This window comes from Xyrauchen texanus, chromosome 30 (assembly GCF_025860055.1).
Source record: "Xyrauchen texanus isolate HMW12.3.18 chromosome 30, RBS_HiC_50CHRs, whole genome shotgun sequence".
NCBI lineage: Eukaryota > Metazoa > Chordata > Actinopteri > Cypriniformes > Catostomidae > Xyrauchen > Xyrauchen texanus.
Window position 1 is genome coordinate 4,170,363 of NC_068305.1, and position 13,983 is coordinate 4,184,345.

The following is a 13,983-nucleotide window of genomic DNA, read 5'->3' on the forward strand; positions in this document are numbered from 1 at the left end:
TCCAATAACCGAAGTAATGGATTCTAATGAAATTCCAGATGTGGTTCAAACAGTAGACACTAGTACAGTTGTAAGGGAGGAAGAGGACACTGAAGTACTGACAACTGAACCAGAGGAAAATACTAAAACTGAGGTTGATATACCTGAGGTTGTGACAATAGAGTCTGTAGCAGTAATTGGATCTGAGGAAGATACTATAGTACTGCAAGACACTGTGCCTTTAGAAGATCAGGTATTAAGACCTGAAGAAGTGACTACTGTAACAGAACTTCAAGCTGAGTATGATACATTAGAAACTGAGGGAACAGTTGAGGTAGCAGGATCAGAGAAAGATGAGGTTGTAAAGTCAATCGAACAAGATGAGGCAGTAGGACAAGAGGAAAAGGATGTGGTAGCAAAACCAGATGAAGATGGGACTGCAAAACCAAGAGAAAAGGATGAGGGCACAAAACAAGTGGAAAAGATTGAGGTAGCAGAACCAGACAAAAAAGTAGTTAAAGAAGAATCAAAAGTAGAAGTTAAGGAACATAACACTGACAAAGAAGTTAAAGTGGAACAAAAGGAGGATGTTCAGATAACAGAACTAAGAACCATAGCAGAGGAAATACGACCTGAAGAGGAACCTCATTTAATAGAAGAAGAGGTTGAGGTGGTGGAACCTCAGAAAGAGGCTGATGTATCAGAACATTCTGAGGTAACAGAATATGGAAAAGACATCAAACTTGATGATTCTGATGTGGAGACCGCAAGTGAAGTCTCTGAATCTACTAAAGGATCTACAGAACCTCCTGCAGAGATGATTAAGATTAAGCCACCAGGATCCTCTGTAACAGAAATGTACCTGATTGAACACATGGACAATTACCAGCCTGAAGAAACAGGTAATTTGCCCTTTGTGCCAGTTGATGGTGTTCAACCAGAGATAGACATTAGTAAACTTGAACATGTGGAAGACACTGACCTTGAGGACCAACTCTCCAAACCTGAGGTTGAGGGATTTCCTGAGATTTCAGATATGGTTACAGAGGACAAGACCACAGAACCAGAAGAGACAGTGACTGATGTTCATCCTACTGAGTCTCTACCAGAAATTATCAAAGAATTAGCCTCAAAGAAAGATGAAGCCTTACTATTTGTTATTGGCAAAAAAGAGGAGCCAGAACTCATAGTGATGGGTGAGAGTCTATTTCTTCATATAAATATTTGGTCAAACAATTTTTAGAATTAACTTGACAATTTACTGGGGAATATACACTACACTTTATGGCCGCAGGTGTAACCAAACACCACACCAAACTATGGACAATGATAGGAAGCTGGTCCTCTCTATCCTGCCCAAACAGCTTTTACTTTCTGGGAAGGCTGTTCACTTGAGCATAGCTCCAGAGTTTGCTCCAATACAGATAAAAGAGCATTAGTAATGTGATGCACCAGTGTTGGCCAATGGCATGCAGTATGTGTTTTGGGCTGTAGGCCAGTCTTTCACACCAGAGTCACTAATTCATTTAATTGGTGGCATCCTATGACAGTGCTTAAGTTACATGTCAATGGGGTCCTTGGAACACCTAATTCTACTGAACATGTTTGCCTAAGGAGATTGAATAGCTGTAATCTTTTGTTAGTAATGTGCGTAGCTTAAATAACCAAACACGTTCATTGGAAAGGGGGTGTCTACATGCTATTGACCCTTTAGTGTGTAGTAGTTGACAGTCACAGATCTGATCTGCAGAACTGCAGGGTCTTATTAATGTGATAGTGATAGAGTTCAGAATGGATGAGGTGCAAAGCCAAAGGTAATGCCGAACAGGAAAACTAAGTGGGGAAGCAGTTATTTTAGGTGGAAGTCATCTATTGTAAATGGAGCTGAGCGTATGAAAATTTTTGCTTGGTTGTGTTTTTGATCCACAAATTTTTTCCAAATTTTATTTTTAACACTTCAATATTGTTTTCCTAGAGGAAGACACTAAGGGAGAGGATGTCCCTAAACAACATACACTACCTGTGGAGGAAACTGCTTCCCTGCCTATGGAGGAGACAGCATTAGTGCCTATGGTCGAGAAACCATCATTACCTGTGGAGAAAACTGCTTCCCTGCCTATGAAGGAGGCTGCATTACTATCTATGGAGGAAACTGCAAAATCACCTGTTGAGGAAACTGTCTCACTGCCTATGGAGGTGACTGCATCACTACCTGTGGAGGAGACTGCATCATTACCTGTGGAAGTGACTGCATCATTACCTATGGATGAAACTGCTTCGCTGCCTGTGGAGGAGACTGATTCACTGCCTGTGGAGGTGACTGTATCATTACCTATAGAGGAGACTCCATCATTAACTGTGGTGGAAACTGCAAAATCACCTGTGGAGGAAACTGCCTCACTGCCTATGGAGGTGACTGCATCACTACCTGTGGAGGAGACTGCATCATTAACTGTGGAAGTGACTGCATCATTACCTGTGGATGAAACTGCTTCACTGCCTGTGGAGGAGACTGATTCACTGCCTGTGGAGGTGACTGTATCATTACCTATGGAGGAGACTCCATCATTAACTGTGGTAGAAACTGCAAAATCACCTGTGGAGGAAACTGTCTCACTGCCTATGGAGGTGACTGCATCACTACCTGTGGAGGAGACTGCATCATTACCTGTGGAAGTGACTGCATCATTACCTATGGATGAAACTGCTTCACTGCCTATGGAGGAGACTGCTTCACTGCCTGTGGAGGTGACTGTATCATTACCTATGGAGGAGACTCCATCATTAACTGTTGTGGAAACTGCAAAATCACCTGTGGAGAAAACTGTCTCACTGCCTATGGAGGTGACTGCATCACTACCTGTGGAGGAGACTGCATCATTACCTGTGGAAGTGACTGCATCATTACCTATGGATGAAACTGCTTCACTGCCTGTGAAGGTGACTGTATCATTACCTATGGAGGAGACTCCATCATTAACTGTGGTGGAAACTGCAAAATCACCTGTGGAGGAAACTGTCTCATTGCCTATGGATGTGACTGCATTATTAAATATTGCAGAGACTTTTTCACTACCTGAGGAGGAGACTGCATCATTAACACTTGCAACTGATTCTCCTTTGACAACTATGTCTGCAGACCTTGGACCTTTTGAAGTAGTTTTAACAGATGCACCTGTCATTACTTCAACACCTGTGGAAGAGGAAGAGGATTCTGGTTCGCCAACTGAAAGAGTGGAATCACCTGTTGTCCAGGACACTGTACCTAAGGAGTTAGAAGTTGTAAGAGTTCAGAAAGTGGAAAATGAGGACCCCTCAATTAATTCAGAAGTTCTAGCCACTGATTTAGACCAAATGGATGTAGTAAGTACAGAGACCATTGACTTGTTGAGTTATGATGGTGGATATTCTTTTCCAAATGAAGGACATCCATTGCAGACAACACAAGCACCATCACTGAAGTACATGACAACTCCCTCAATGACCACAGCTACCAAAGGCAAAGAGCTAGTAGTGTTTTTCAGTTTGCGTGTTACAAACGTGATGTTCTCAGAAGATCTTTTCAATAGGAGCTCCGCAGAATATAGATCATTGGAAAACAGATTTTTAGAACTGGTGAGTGCAACTATTGATTACCTAATTTTGTCAAATAACATTTTCATGATCTTTTATCTAAGGATTCTTCACTTTGAGATTTTACGGTGCCTGTTATATAATTGTGTAGTTCTTAATTTCTTAATTCGTCAGAGCTTATTAAACAGAAGTAACACCAACATCAATCTTAACATCTCATTCTCATTCATGACCCATTATAACAATATTTTATTAAACTGCCAAAATGGACCATATTTTCTTCAGAGATGATAACTGGAAGTCACTCACTGAATTAAACGTGCAATGAATTGAGGTCATGTGAAAATAATTTAGTTGAATCATTTAAGATAAATCAGAATGTAATAGGACCTTGGGTTCTAGAAAAGAAATATACAAATACAATATTATTATTAATGTAACACTGCAGTTATTGTAAGTTTATCGTTGCATCCTACATACAGTTTTACACATTATTTTTTAAGAACAGGAGACATAAACAGGAGCAATTTCTTTGTCTGCCTATAGCTAGCGTTGGCCCTGCCTGATAATATGTGTTAGACCTCTTTGTTTAAAGAATTACTATAGAGGAAAACAAGATTAGTGCTTAGGCTAATGGGAGGCCCTTCTAAGTCTACTACAATTGGTGTAAATACATAAACCAAGCTTTTTTCGTCTTTTTGCACAGCTACTCCCGTACCTACAGTCTAACCTAACAGGCTTTAAGCAGTTAGAAATCCTAAACTTCAGAAATGGAAGCGTGGTGGTCAACAGCAAGATGAAATTTGCCAAGTCTGTGCCATATAACATTACTCAGGCGGTCCAAGGAGTCTTGGAAGACTTCTGTGATGCTGCGGCCCAGCGTCTGGACATAAAGATTGACAGCCATTCCTTAGATATAGAACCAGGTAAGAGTTACTGGTGCACAGGGGTTTGCTGGTCATTTCTATTCATTTCAAACTGAATCAGTATGGTTGGATAGCATTACTCACAAAAGGTCAATAATTGCTACAAATTAGATTACATTTTCTTTTTAATTTTAGCTGATGAAGCGGATCCTTGCAAGTTTCTTGCCTGCAATGAGTTTTCCAAATGTGTGGTGAACCGGTGGACAAAGGAAGCTCAATGTTTGTGTGAGCCTGGCTACGTAACGCTGAATGGACTGCCATGTCAAAGTCTCTGTGTTGTCCAGCCTGATTTCTGTCTGAATGGAGGAAAGTGTGAGATTTTACCAGGGCATGGTGCTGCTTGCAGGTACCTCAGCAAACAATCACAGTTAGATTTAAAATTTAACCAAGTCTCTAAATTCAATTCTATCATATATTTGAATAAAAGTTATTATATTCTCTCTACTGTTGCTTTAGTTTTTAGCTAAATCAAGTTTCTGACTGTATGTTGGCAAACCTGTTTACTACTATGATAGTGGGACAATTTGTTTCAGCACTTCAGTAGTTTTGGTTGTGCTTTGTGGTAATTTATTTAAAGGTGAAGTATGTAATTTATGTGCTACTAGCATCACAAAAGGAATTGCAAAAATAACAATTGCTTTCAAAGAAGTTTCTTGTACTCTCCCCCTTATGCCGTTGGTTAAAAAAAACAGGGAGTTATGCCCCAAGCTCATGCCATTTGTTGGGAAATGTTGTTATGTTGGGCTGGTGAGAATGCTATAACAAACCACAGAGCCACACTGCTTGTGAACCGAATCAATCTACGAATTGCTCGATTATACTCTAGTTGTCTCTCCATATTAAGGTAGGAGAGAAGAAAGTGTTTTAACATCCAAAAAATTACACCCTTCACCTTTAGGAAATTACTCCAGACTTAGAAACATGTAAACATTTGGATGTTGCTGTGTAAAGGCTCGGGTATACTTCTTCCCGTGTTCTGGGTCATCTCACAGACAGTCTCAGCCTTTTTAAGTACAGTATACTCTGTTGACCGCAAACGAATATCAACATGTTCAACTCATACACACTATGACCGCTACTCTTTTATTAATTTCAAGAGTAAACTCATATGGTAACAATGTGCATAGAAGAGGACTGTCCAGGTGTTGAGAAAATCTGGGCCCCACGCAGACAGTCCATACATACTGTGCTGATGACGAAATTTGCTTCAGACATACTGTGCGTGTTCCGATCAGTAACAGGAACAACCGAAGTATACTTTGGCCTTAACTGTGCAAGAGCTCTTTAAGATTAAGTCCTTTTGTATATGTTCTAACTGTCTCTCTTGACCCTTTTAGATGTCCTGTAGGTAAATTCTGGCACTTTATCGGGGAGAGATGTGCAGAACTGGTCGTGCTGCCTCTAGACCCCTTTCTTTCCCTAGTTTGCCTAGTGGGGGCGCTCGCCTTTCTTTATGCCATAATTTCTCTCATGTTATCTATGTGCAGGAAATGTGTACGGACCAGAAAGACACTAACTCTAGTGTAAGCAGGTCTTTTTTGTCAGATTTATTTATTTTTTATATTTGCATTTAGATCATTTGTTGTTTTATCAAAGATCACATAGACAATACGTACACATAATTAATTATCTGAAGATTCAACAAGACAACTTGATATTTAAATGTAAGCAAAAAATATAATAAAGGCAATCTGGATAATCTGTGTGTAAATTTGTAAGTCAAGTTTGTGTAATACATTTTTAAGTCTTTAACACTTCAAGTAATGCTCTGGGCACAATACAAGTTAAGTTATCATATCCTCGATTACAATGGAAAATTATTTTGGCTTATCCTTCAGCATAAACAAATACAAATTGCATTAGAGTACTGCACTTACTGTTTTTACAAACTGACAGATGAGTCTAAATTGTTTTCTATGGTAATCAACATCATGTTACAGATGCTTTTTCAGAGCTTAATGCATAATTATGGATTTGATAAAAAGCATGTGAATTATAATATTTTTAAGACATATAACTTAGGCTATGTAAAACCTTGCCTTGGGTTGATTATTAAGTAAGTAAATTGGAATTATAGCAGTGTAATGTGATGGGACAACGTAACAATGTAATTGCAGGTATTTTAACAATTTGTCTACTGATTCCTCTGTCTATTCTTCATGTCATTTTGTTATATGAGCACACTTCTTTACACCATAAACATGCTCTATGCAAGTACATGCATTCCATCAGAGCACATTTCATAATGCAACACAAGTATAAATTGCATTCTCAGCATTGTCGCAAGGGACACTATCATTAGCGCAACATTAGTGGACATTAGCATAAACTGTCTCCTCCAAAAAATTGCTTGTTGAAATTACTTAATTAAATTGTTTACGTTGGTTCCAGATGTTAACTGAGGACTTAACTGGAACTTGATCATTTATAATATTTTTTTTATGTCAAAATAACTCAATTGAATCTATTTTATTTAACATCTAGAGAACATTAGCACATGTTAGCATGCTAAATGTGATTCCCTTTCAAGTCGGTCACTTCCATAGTGTCAGTTGCTGACACTATGGAAAGCTCTGCCCAGGAGTGATGATGTCTAAAGCCCTATAGAATCATAATAATTTATTGTCAGACAGCACTAGACATTCCACCCCTGGTGCGTTGATCATCACGAGCATATAAGGTGAAGCACAGTGCTATTTGATCAGACATCCTTCAGGGTCACAATTATGGATGTGCATGGTTACTGTTTTAAACTTTCAGGTTAACCACATGGTTTCATAAGCCATTAATTTGTTTTTCTTACGGAGTTGGGATGCGGGAATAAAGAATGTCTATTGCAATTAAATTTCCTCATACTACTGAAAATAGCAGCAAATAAAGGGCATAGTGATCTATGAGCCTAAATAACACAATACATAGATCATCAAATGAAAACTTCTCATATCGAAGTCCTTTTCTGCATATCGCGTCACGTTTATCCGTTCTCCCGATGGCCAGTCTGCCCCTGATCAGCCCCACAGTGCGTCGGACAACAGGGAAAATGTGGAAACATTTCTTTTAACTTTACTTTTTGTCTAAAAATTTGCTGATCCTGTGCCACAAAGACATACGTCCAGCGCATTAACAGTATATAGAAGTAAAATGCAGACACACACACAAAAGCATGTTTGATTGGCCCCTAACTCACCCTATATATTGAAAAACTGACCCAAGCCTGGCCAAAATCACAGCGGTTTGTTGGAACTTGTTGAGTTTGGGTCGGTTTGAAGACCTCTATTGCGCATGTAGAATAACAAATAGTGATTTTGTTATTCGAATAATGGTGCACCGAATTGTTAAATGAATGTCGATTATCCATTCACACCCTTAGATGCAATATCATCTCTTGTACACTGGGCACCCAACTGTTCACTCCGTCATTTGATTCTGCACAACCTCACTTCCCTGTGGTGCTTCAACAAACAACATAACACTGTGTTTCGCCGTTGAGCTTGTACATCTCAGATAGTGGATTATTTTCTGCTTCCTGTATGTTACTGGACAGACAAGACTTCACTTCGCTGTTGATACTGCACTTCATCAGCGAGAAGATTATTTTCAGCTTCCTGTTGTGCTTCAAATGACAGTGTATCATTTGATTTAATGCATTTCATAATGCTAATTGCAATTGTGATTTGAGTGTGTGTCTTCATGGTACAAAAGAACATAAAAGAGCCTTTTGCATTACAACATCTTTTTCAACATAGCGTTTCGCAAATGTTTCCCACCATACGAACAATATATTCTTCTGCTTGACTGGCACGAGTGCTGTGTTATTTGCCCAGGCCAAGCTCACACAGAGGCTGCGCTCGGTGAGACTGATTGTGTTCATTGCAAGCACACGGTACTCAAGATGGTTCACTCTCATCTTGCCTTTTTTATGAAGGATTATGCCAGTCCCCTGCCCTCCCACCATTCTCCTTCTGTGGCTCCTGAGGGACCACACAAGGGAGGTGTGCAGAGGGTGGGATATAGAGCAAGGAGAGTTTGAGGAGGATTTGTTACTGGTACAAGCCTTGCTTGCCTCCAGGTCTCCATTTAAAGCATCTTCTCACATTGAGTTTGCCTGCGCTGACACTGTCGGCACGCGTATTGCAATCACGTTTTGTGGTAACGACAAAGACGGGGATGCTCAACAAGCTCAACTTGAGTGGCCCACTCAGAGTGCACCCATGCGTTCTCGACTTGATGATCGGTTTTGCTGTTTCTCAACGAGTTGCATGAACAGCTCACAAAAAATGCTGTTCACCTTACTTTGCGTGAACACTAGTTCTAGAGCTACAGCCTTTACAATGCTTGACCATGCTTCGAAGAAGGTTTATACTGAGATTCCCCTGGTGGAAGAGGTAGTGGCAGCCCTCCTGTGCCCCTCCTCTGCAACGGGCTGGATGACCAGCCCACGCACCCATCCAAGTCTTGCAGACTTACATCTGGATTCTTAAGCAAGGGCTATAGAGCTATGTGACAAGGACAAAGCTGTGTTTCTTGATGTTCCAGTGTCACAACAGGGCCTGTTTGGTGACACCATGAGTGGTTTCACCAAGCGGTTCTAAGCAGCCAAAAAGAAGTCACAAGCCTACAAACACATCTTGCAGAGGCCCTAAAATCTGTATTCCTGGTACTCTGCCTCCCAGCGGTTAGGTCCCAGTGGCCTTGACCTAAGTGGAAGATCGTGCTTCCAAATCACCCTCATCCCAGCAAAAAGACTGCTTCTGGGACAGGCCAGCATGACGGTGCTAGTACCAAGCGAGAACCATGGATCACAGACCTGATCGCTCCAGATCTAAAGAAAGCACTGACAACTCCTTCGTGACCCCACAGACTTTCCCTCAATATCCCCGCTAGTTACTGGGATACAACACTTTTTCTGTTTGTTCTGTTGTTGGTTTCATGCCAAAAAATTGTCATGTTCCAATAAAACATTAATTCACAAAAATGTCCAATACCCAATGTTAAAATGTTGTATGGCCGTTCCCTGAGGGTGGATGGCGTTCGGTACCGGTGGTCACAGGTATCCTCTGGCCCATTACGTGGACGCATGCAATGGTTTTCCAGGCATTTCCAGATAAAAAAAAACCTGGTTTGCCTGGTTTTAGAACTTGGTGGTTCCCCCCTTTCTTCTCAGGTTCTTGCTGTAAAGGAGGGCTAATTTTTCAGTGCTACTAACTTGCAAGCTAGTGCATTGTCTCTTGACTATTGGTCTTTGGACTCTGCCATTTTTAATCAGCCTCTATCGAGTGTTGTATGTTGAATGTCCTATTACCCTGATGGATAGTGGTAATATGTCAGCTGGCAGTCAATGACTACCTTGTGTCTTCCTCAGCACAATTTGAATTGACATAGTTTGCGATGCTTCACTACCTGGGTTGGTTAATTTCACTGCCACATTAAAATTATTGTTTTATCCTCCCTCTTCCTTCCCCAGTTTTCCTGAGCAACCACTGGGCAATGACATGATGATTCTTATTGCCTGTTTTCTGTTTCTGGTCTCAAGAAGCAATGTAAAACCTACCAAAAAGAGCAATCCAGATGGAGAACAACAACCATTTAAGTGTTTAAGTTAAGTGTAACAATAATTTCAGGCTCAGCTTTTTCAAGTTTTTGCAGTCATAACAGGTTGAATTAGTTAATGATATCAAATAACCTCAGACCATCACTTCATGTCATCTACCTAATTATCTCGATTCTGTGAAGTATATGCACTATAGTGCATATACTTCACAGAGCCACGTTTTTTATTTTTACAAAAGTATTACTTTAATCACTTGACCCGCTAAGATTATACGCCGATGCAAGTGACAACACTGGAAGTTGAAAACGCACAAATCCACGTTTAGAAAAAGATTTATTAGCAATATGAAGGGGAAGTTCTGTCAATTCCTTTAACTACCATACTGGCTAGTAGGTATCGCTATTGCATGTGGATCAGTTGCACGGCATGATGGTATAAAGTTCCCAAAGCGTCAGCAACTGAGGCAGTGTCAAAATGACCGACATGAAAGGGAATGGTGCGATTACGACTGAAACCTGGTTCCCTGAAAAGAGGGAACGAGACGCTGCGGGCGCTGGCCACACTACTGATTTCTCTCTGTAAAGGGTCCAAGAGATGCACTCTCTTACCTTCAGTCAAAATTCCTTATTAAATAGCACTGTGGTCCACTTCATATGCTTGCAATGACACATGCATCAGGGGAGAAAGCATCAAGCGCTATGTGCCAATAAATTGCCGTGATTCTAAAGGGCTTCAGAAATCATTATTCCTAGATGAAACTTCCAGTAGCGTCAGCAACTGAAGAAGCATCTCGTTTCCATACCTATCAGGGAACCAGGGTTACAGTCATAATCATCCTGCGTTCTTTAAAGATGTATAATGTTGCAAGTAGTGAGACAATTAATAATTGCACTGGCATGTGCAAGTATTTGCTTTATAAGTGTAGAAACATACAAACGTATTTCACTGGCCCGATCTGTACTCAACCTACTATGGTCATTTTGTTTTTGCACAGAAATTTTAAGGTAACTCTATTGTCACCTTGAGTTCTGAGTTTTGTTACCACCAAAGAAACATTAAGTATGTTCAACAGAACTCTGTGCTTGCGGTATGTTGACCAAGCATTTACTTCTGCTTTTGTCAACTTCTTGTACACAGTATGTTTCTGACCTTACCCCTCTCAGATTTAACGAATTTCTCGATGTTATTCTGTGCCTTTTATTTTTATTTCAATATTTTCAATATTTGTTGATCTTTGTTTTGCAGATAATTTCAGTCTTAGGTATGCCATCTGTTCGTGATCATTAACAACATTACAGTTTCAAAATCTCTTATTGACACATTGTTAGAATGCCTAAATTGACAGTGATGGCATCATAATGGCCTTTGGATACCTGATGTTGTCATAATAACCTTAGGCTCTCTAAGGATGTCATAATGTCTCATGGAGACCTGATGACATCTCAATTGCCTTTCAGTACATGATGATGTCAAAATATCCTTTGGGTACATGATGATGTCATAAAGGCTGCCTTGCAAACACATTCTTGTTATACAAACCTAGTTAAACCTTGTTTTTACTATGACATTATAATGCTGTAATTATATTAATTGCAATAGAAAACATTTTGCTCCCCATAACAGGTCTGCAAATGGGGAAAAAAGTATACAATTTCCAGCATTTTTCCACTACAAAACAAATGTCTGTTTTGTACAAAAGAATGTCTAAATGTACTAATGTCTTTCTTACAGAACTGCTTGACACCCCTGTGAGTTTTTCCTGGATAATTCAATGCAATGTTTTATTTTTCATTCAGGTGATCTTGATGTGTTTCTTTAACATTTGACATCAGTCCTTCACACAGCTGCCTGTGTTGTTTTGTTTTATAGAGACAGACAGCAGTCCACAATACCAGGCCTGATGAGTTAATCACTGAAGATTCACACATTAGAATACCTGGCTGTTTGTGAGGTAACAAACCAAACTATCAGTCCACATTTAAATTAAGCACATTAAAGGAACAGTTCACCCAAAAATTTAAATTCTCTCATCATTTACTCACCCTCATGCCATCCCATATGTCTGACTTTCTTCTGCTGAATACAAATAAAGATGTTAAGTAGAATGTCTCAGATCTGTAGGTCCATTCAGCGTAAATGGTGCCAGATGCTGTTCGCACCTTAGTTTAAAAACTAGCATACACTTTTTGTATTTGTACAATAATATACCTGTTTTATACTTTAAAATTGTTTTATATAAGAGGGGCATCACTGGTAGCATGACACAGTGCACCTGAGGTCAGTGGTGCCTCATCACTGCTGCCTTTAAATACATAGTGGGCTCTTCCAGGCTCTTCCCCATACATGCACAAATTCCCAGGGACGTAAACATTTTTAGAGAAATCTGAAAATGTTTGGTCCATACAATGCAAGTGAATGGGTGCCAAATATTTGAAGAATCCACACAAAGGGAGCATAAAAGTAATCCATATGACTCCAGTGGTTAAATCCATGTGTTCAGACACTATATGATAGGTGTGAAACAGATCAATATTTAAGTCCTTTTTATATATATATAAAAAATATCCTCCCTGTCCAGTAGAGGGCGATATACACAAAGAATGTGAATCACCAAAAACAGAAGAACAAAGTGAAGGAAAGGGGACTTAAATAATGATCTGTTTCTCACCCACACCTATCATACCACTCCAGAAGACATGTATTTAACCACCAGAGTCTTCTGGAGTACTTTTATGTTGCCCCAAAAATTTTCAGAAGATTGAAAGTCATACACATCTGGGATGGCATGGGGGTGAGTATATGATGAGAGAAAGTTCATTTTTGGATGAACTAACCCTTTAAGACACCATACTTGTTATCTCAACTGAAAGCACAAGGTGCAGAAGATGCTCCTTCAGTTATAATTCAATTGGGCACTTTATTTCACCCTTTTAAATATTTGATGTTTATTTTAATTTAAATAAATGTTATTTAAAAAAATTAATTAAAAGAGATTTGAACTTGAATTGCCCGACTATATGAATATAAAGTATATTTACATATAGTTTTTTACCAACTCCATTTCAACATCAGTGTCTTTGTAGTCTTTGTAGTTTTCTGTGTTCCACCAGACTATTGAGGTATAAACAATTGCTGTGTTGCAAGTGTTATTTACACTTGGGTGCGAGTCACTCTGAAATATTTGTCACATCAATGCAAAACTATTTGTTTGTCTATTAACAGAGCTGGGATGATGCATTTTATGTTTTCCTCCAATGATGCTTGACTCATGAAGACTCCAGATTCAGAATGAGCAGCAAAACTTCCTGAACAAATGGGTCAAGTCTAGACGCTGTTGATTCATATTTGACCCATCAGAAACACTGAATGTCAAAAGTGAATGTTTGCACATGATTGCAGAAATTATTTAGTTTCCTCACAATGAGGAAATTATTAGTCATTCTCAGAGAATACATAATGTGTTTCAACATTCTTAAAATGGGAACATATTGTGATTTGGTATTTAATTATTATAAATTAAAGCGTACTTAAGCGTAGTGAAGGCATTTTTGTCATTTAGCATGGTTGTCCTGTGAAAAGCAGAAAAGTACAGACTTCTTTGGAAACATTCTTTGATTGATATACTATGGGGTGCCGAATGTAAAATAAGTCAGGTTGCAAAAACATAAAAAAATAAACATTTAAAAATGTCACATTTGCCCAAATGACTCATAAAATGTCTATAATTTTGGCTAAAATTCTAATGTAAATCATAAGTATAGAACTTGCTAAACGTAAATCTCATTATTGAGCCACACTTAATCGGATGCGAATTTCCAAAGCAAATGAGATGAGTGTGACTGGCATCAAGTTCTTACTGTTAAGACCGCCCAGTGGCATCACTAGTTTGCATGTTTTCTAAAAGGTTAGTTTAAGGTTTCAATTTACATATATTTTACCGTTATTTGTAAAAAA

The 13,983-nt window shown here is 39.2% G+C and overlaps 1 protein-coding gene across 1 annotated transcript in view; it reads left to right on the top strand.

Annotated features, from left to right (window-relative positions):
* LOC127624323 (interphotoreceptor matrix proteoglycan 1) overlaps positions 1-13,961 on the top strand; it is a 30,592-nt gene extending 16,631 nt beyond the window's left edge. The window contains exons 13-18 of the mRNA XM_052099103.1: positions 1,955-3,594; positions 4,259-4,478; positions 4,614-4,824; positions 5,816-6,001; positions 11,899-11,980; positions 13,252-13,961. Of these exons, the coding sequence (XP_051955063.1) occupies positions 1,955-3,594; positions 4,259-4,478; positions 4,614-4,824; positions 5,816-6,001; positions 11,899-11,938 (2,297 nt within the window). The 3' untranslated portion in view covers positions 11,939-11,980; positions 13,252-13,961. The remainder of the gene's footprint in view (positions 1-1,954; positions 3,595-4,258; positions 4,479-4,613; positions 4,825-5,815; positions 6,002-11,898; positions 11,981-13,251) is intronic.
* Positions 13,962-13,983: the final 22 nt, after the last annotated feature.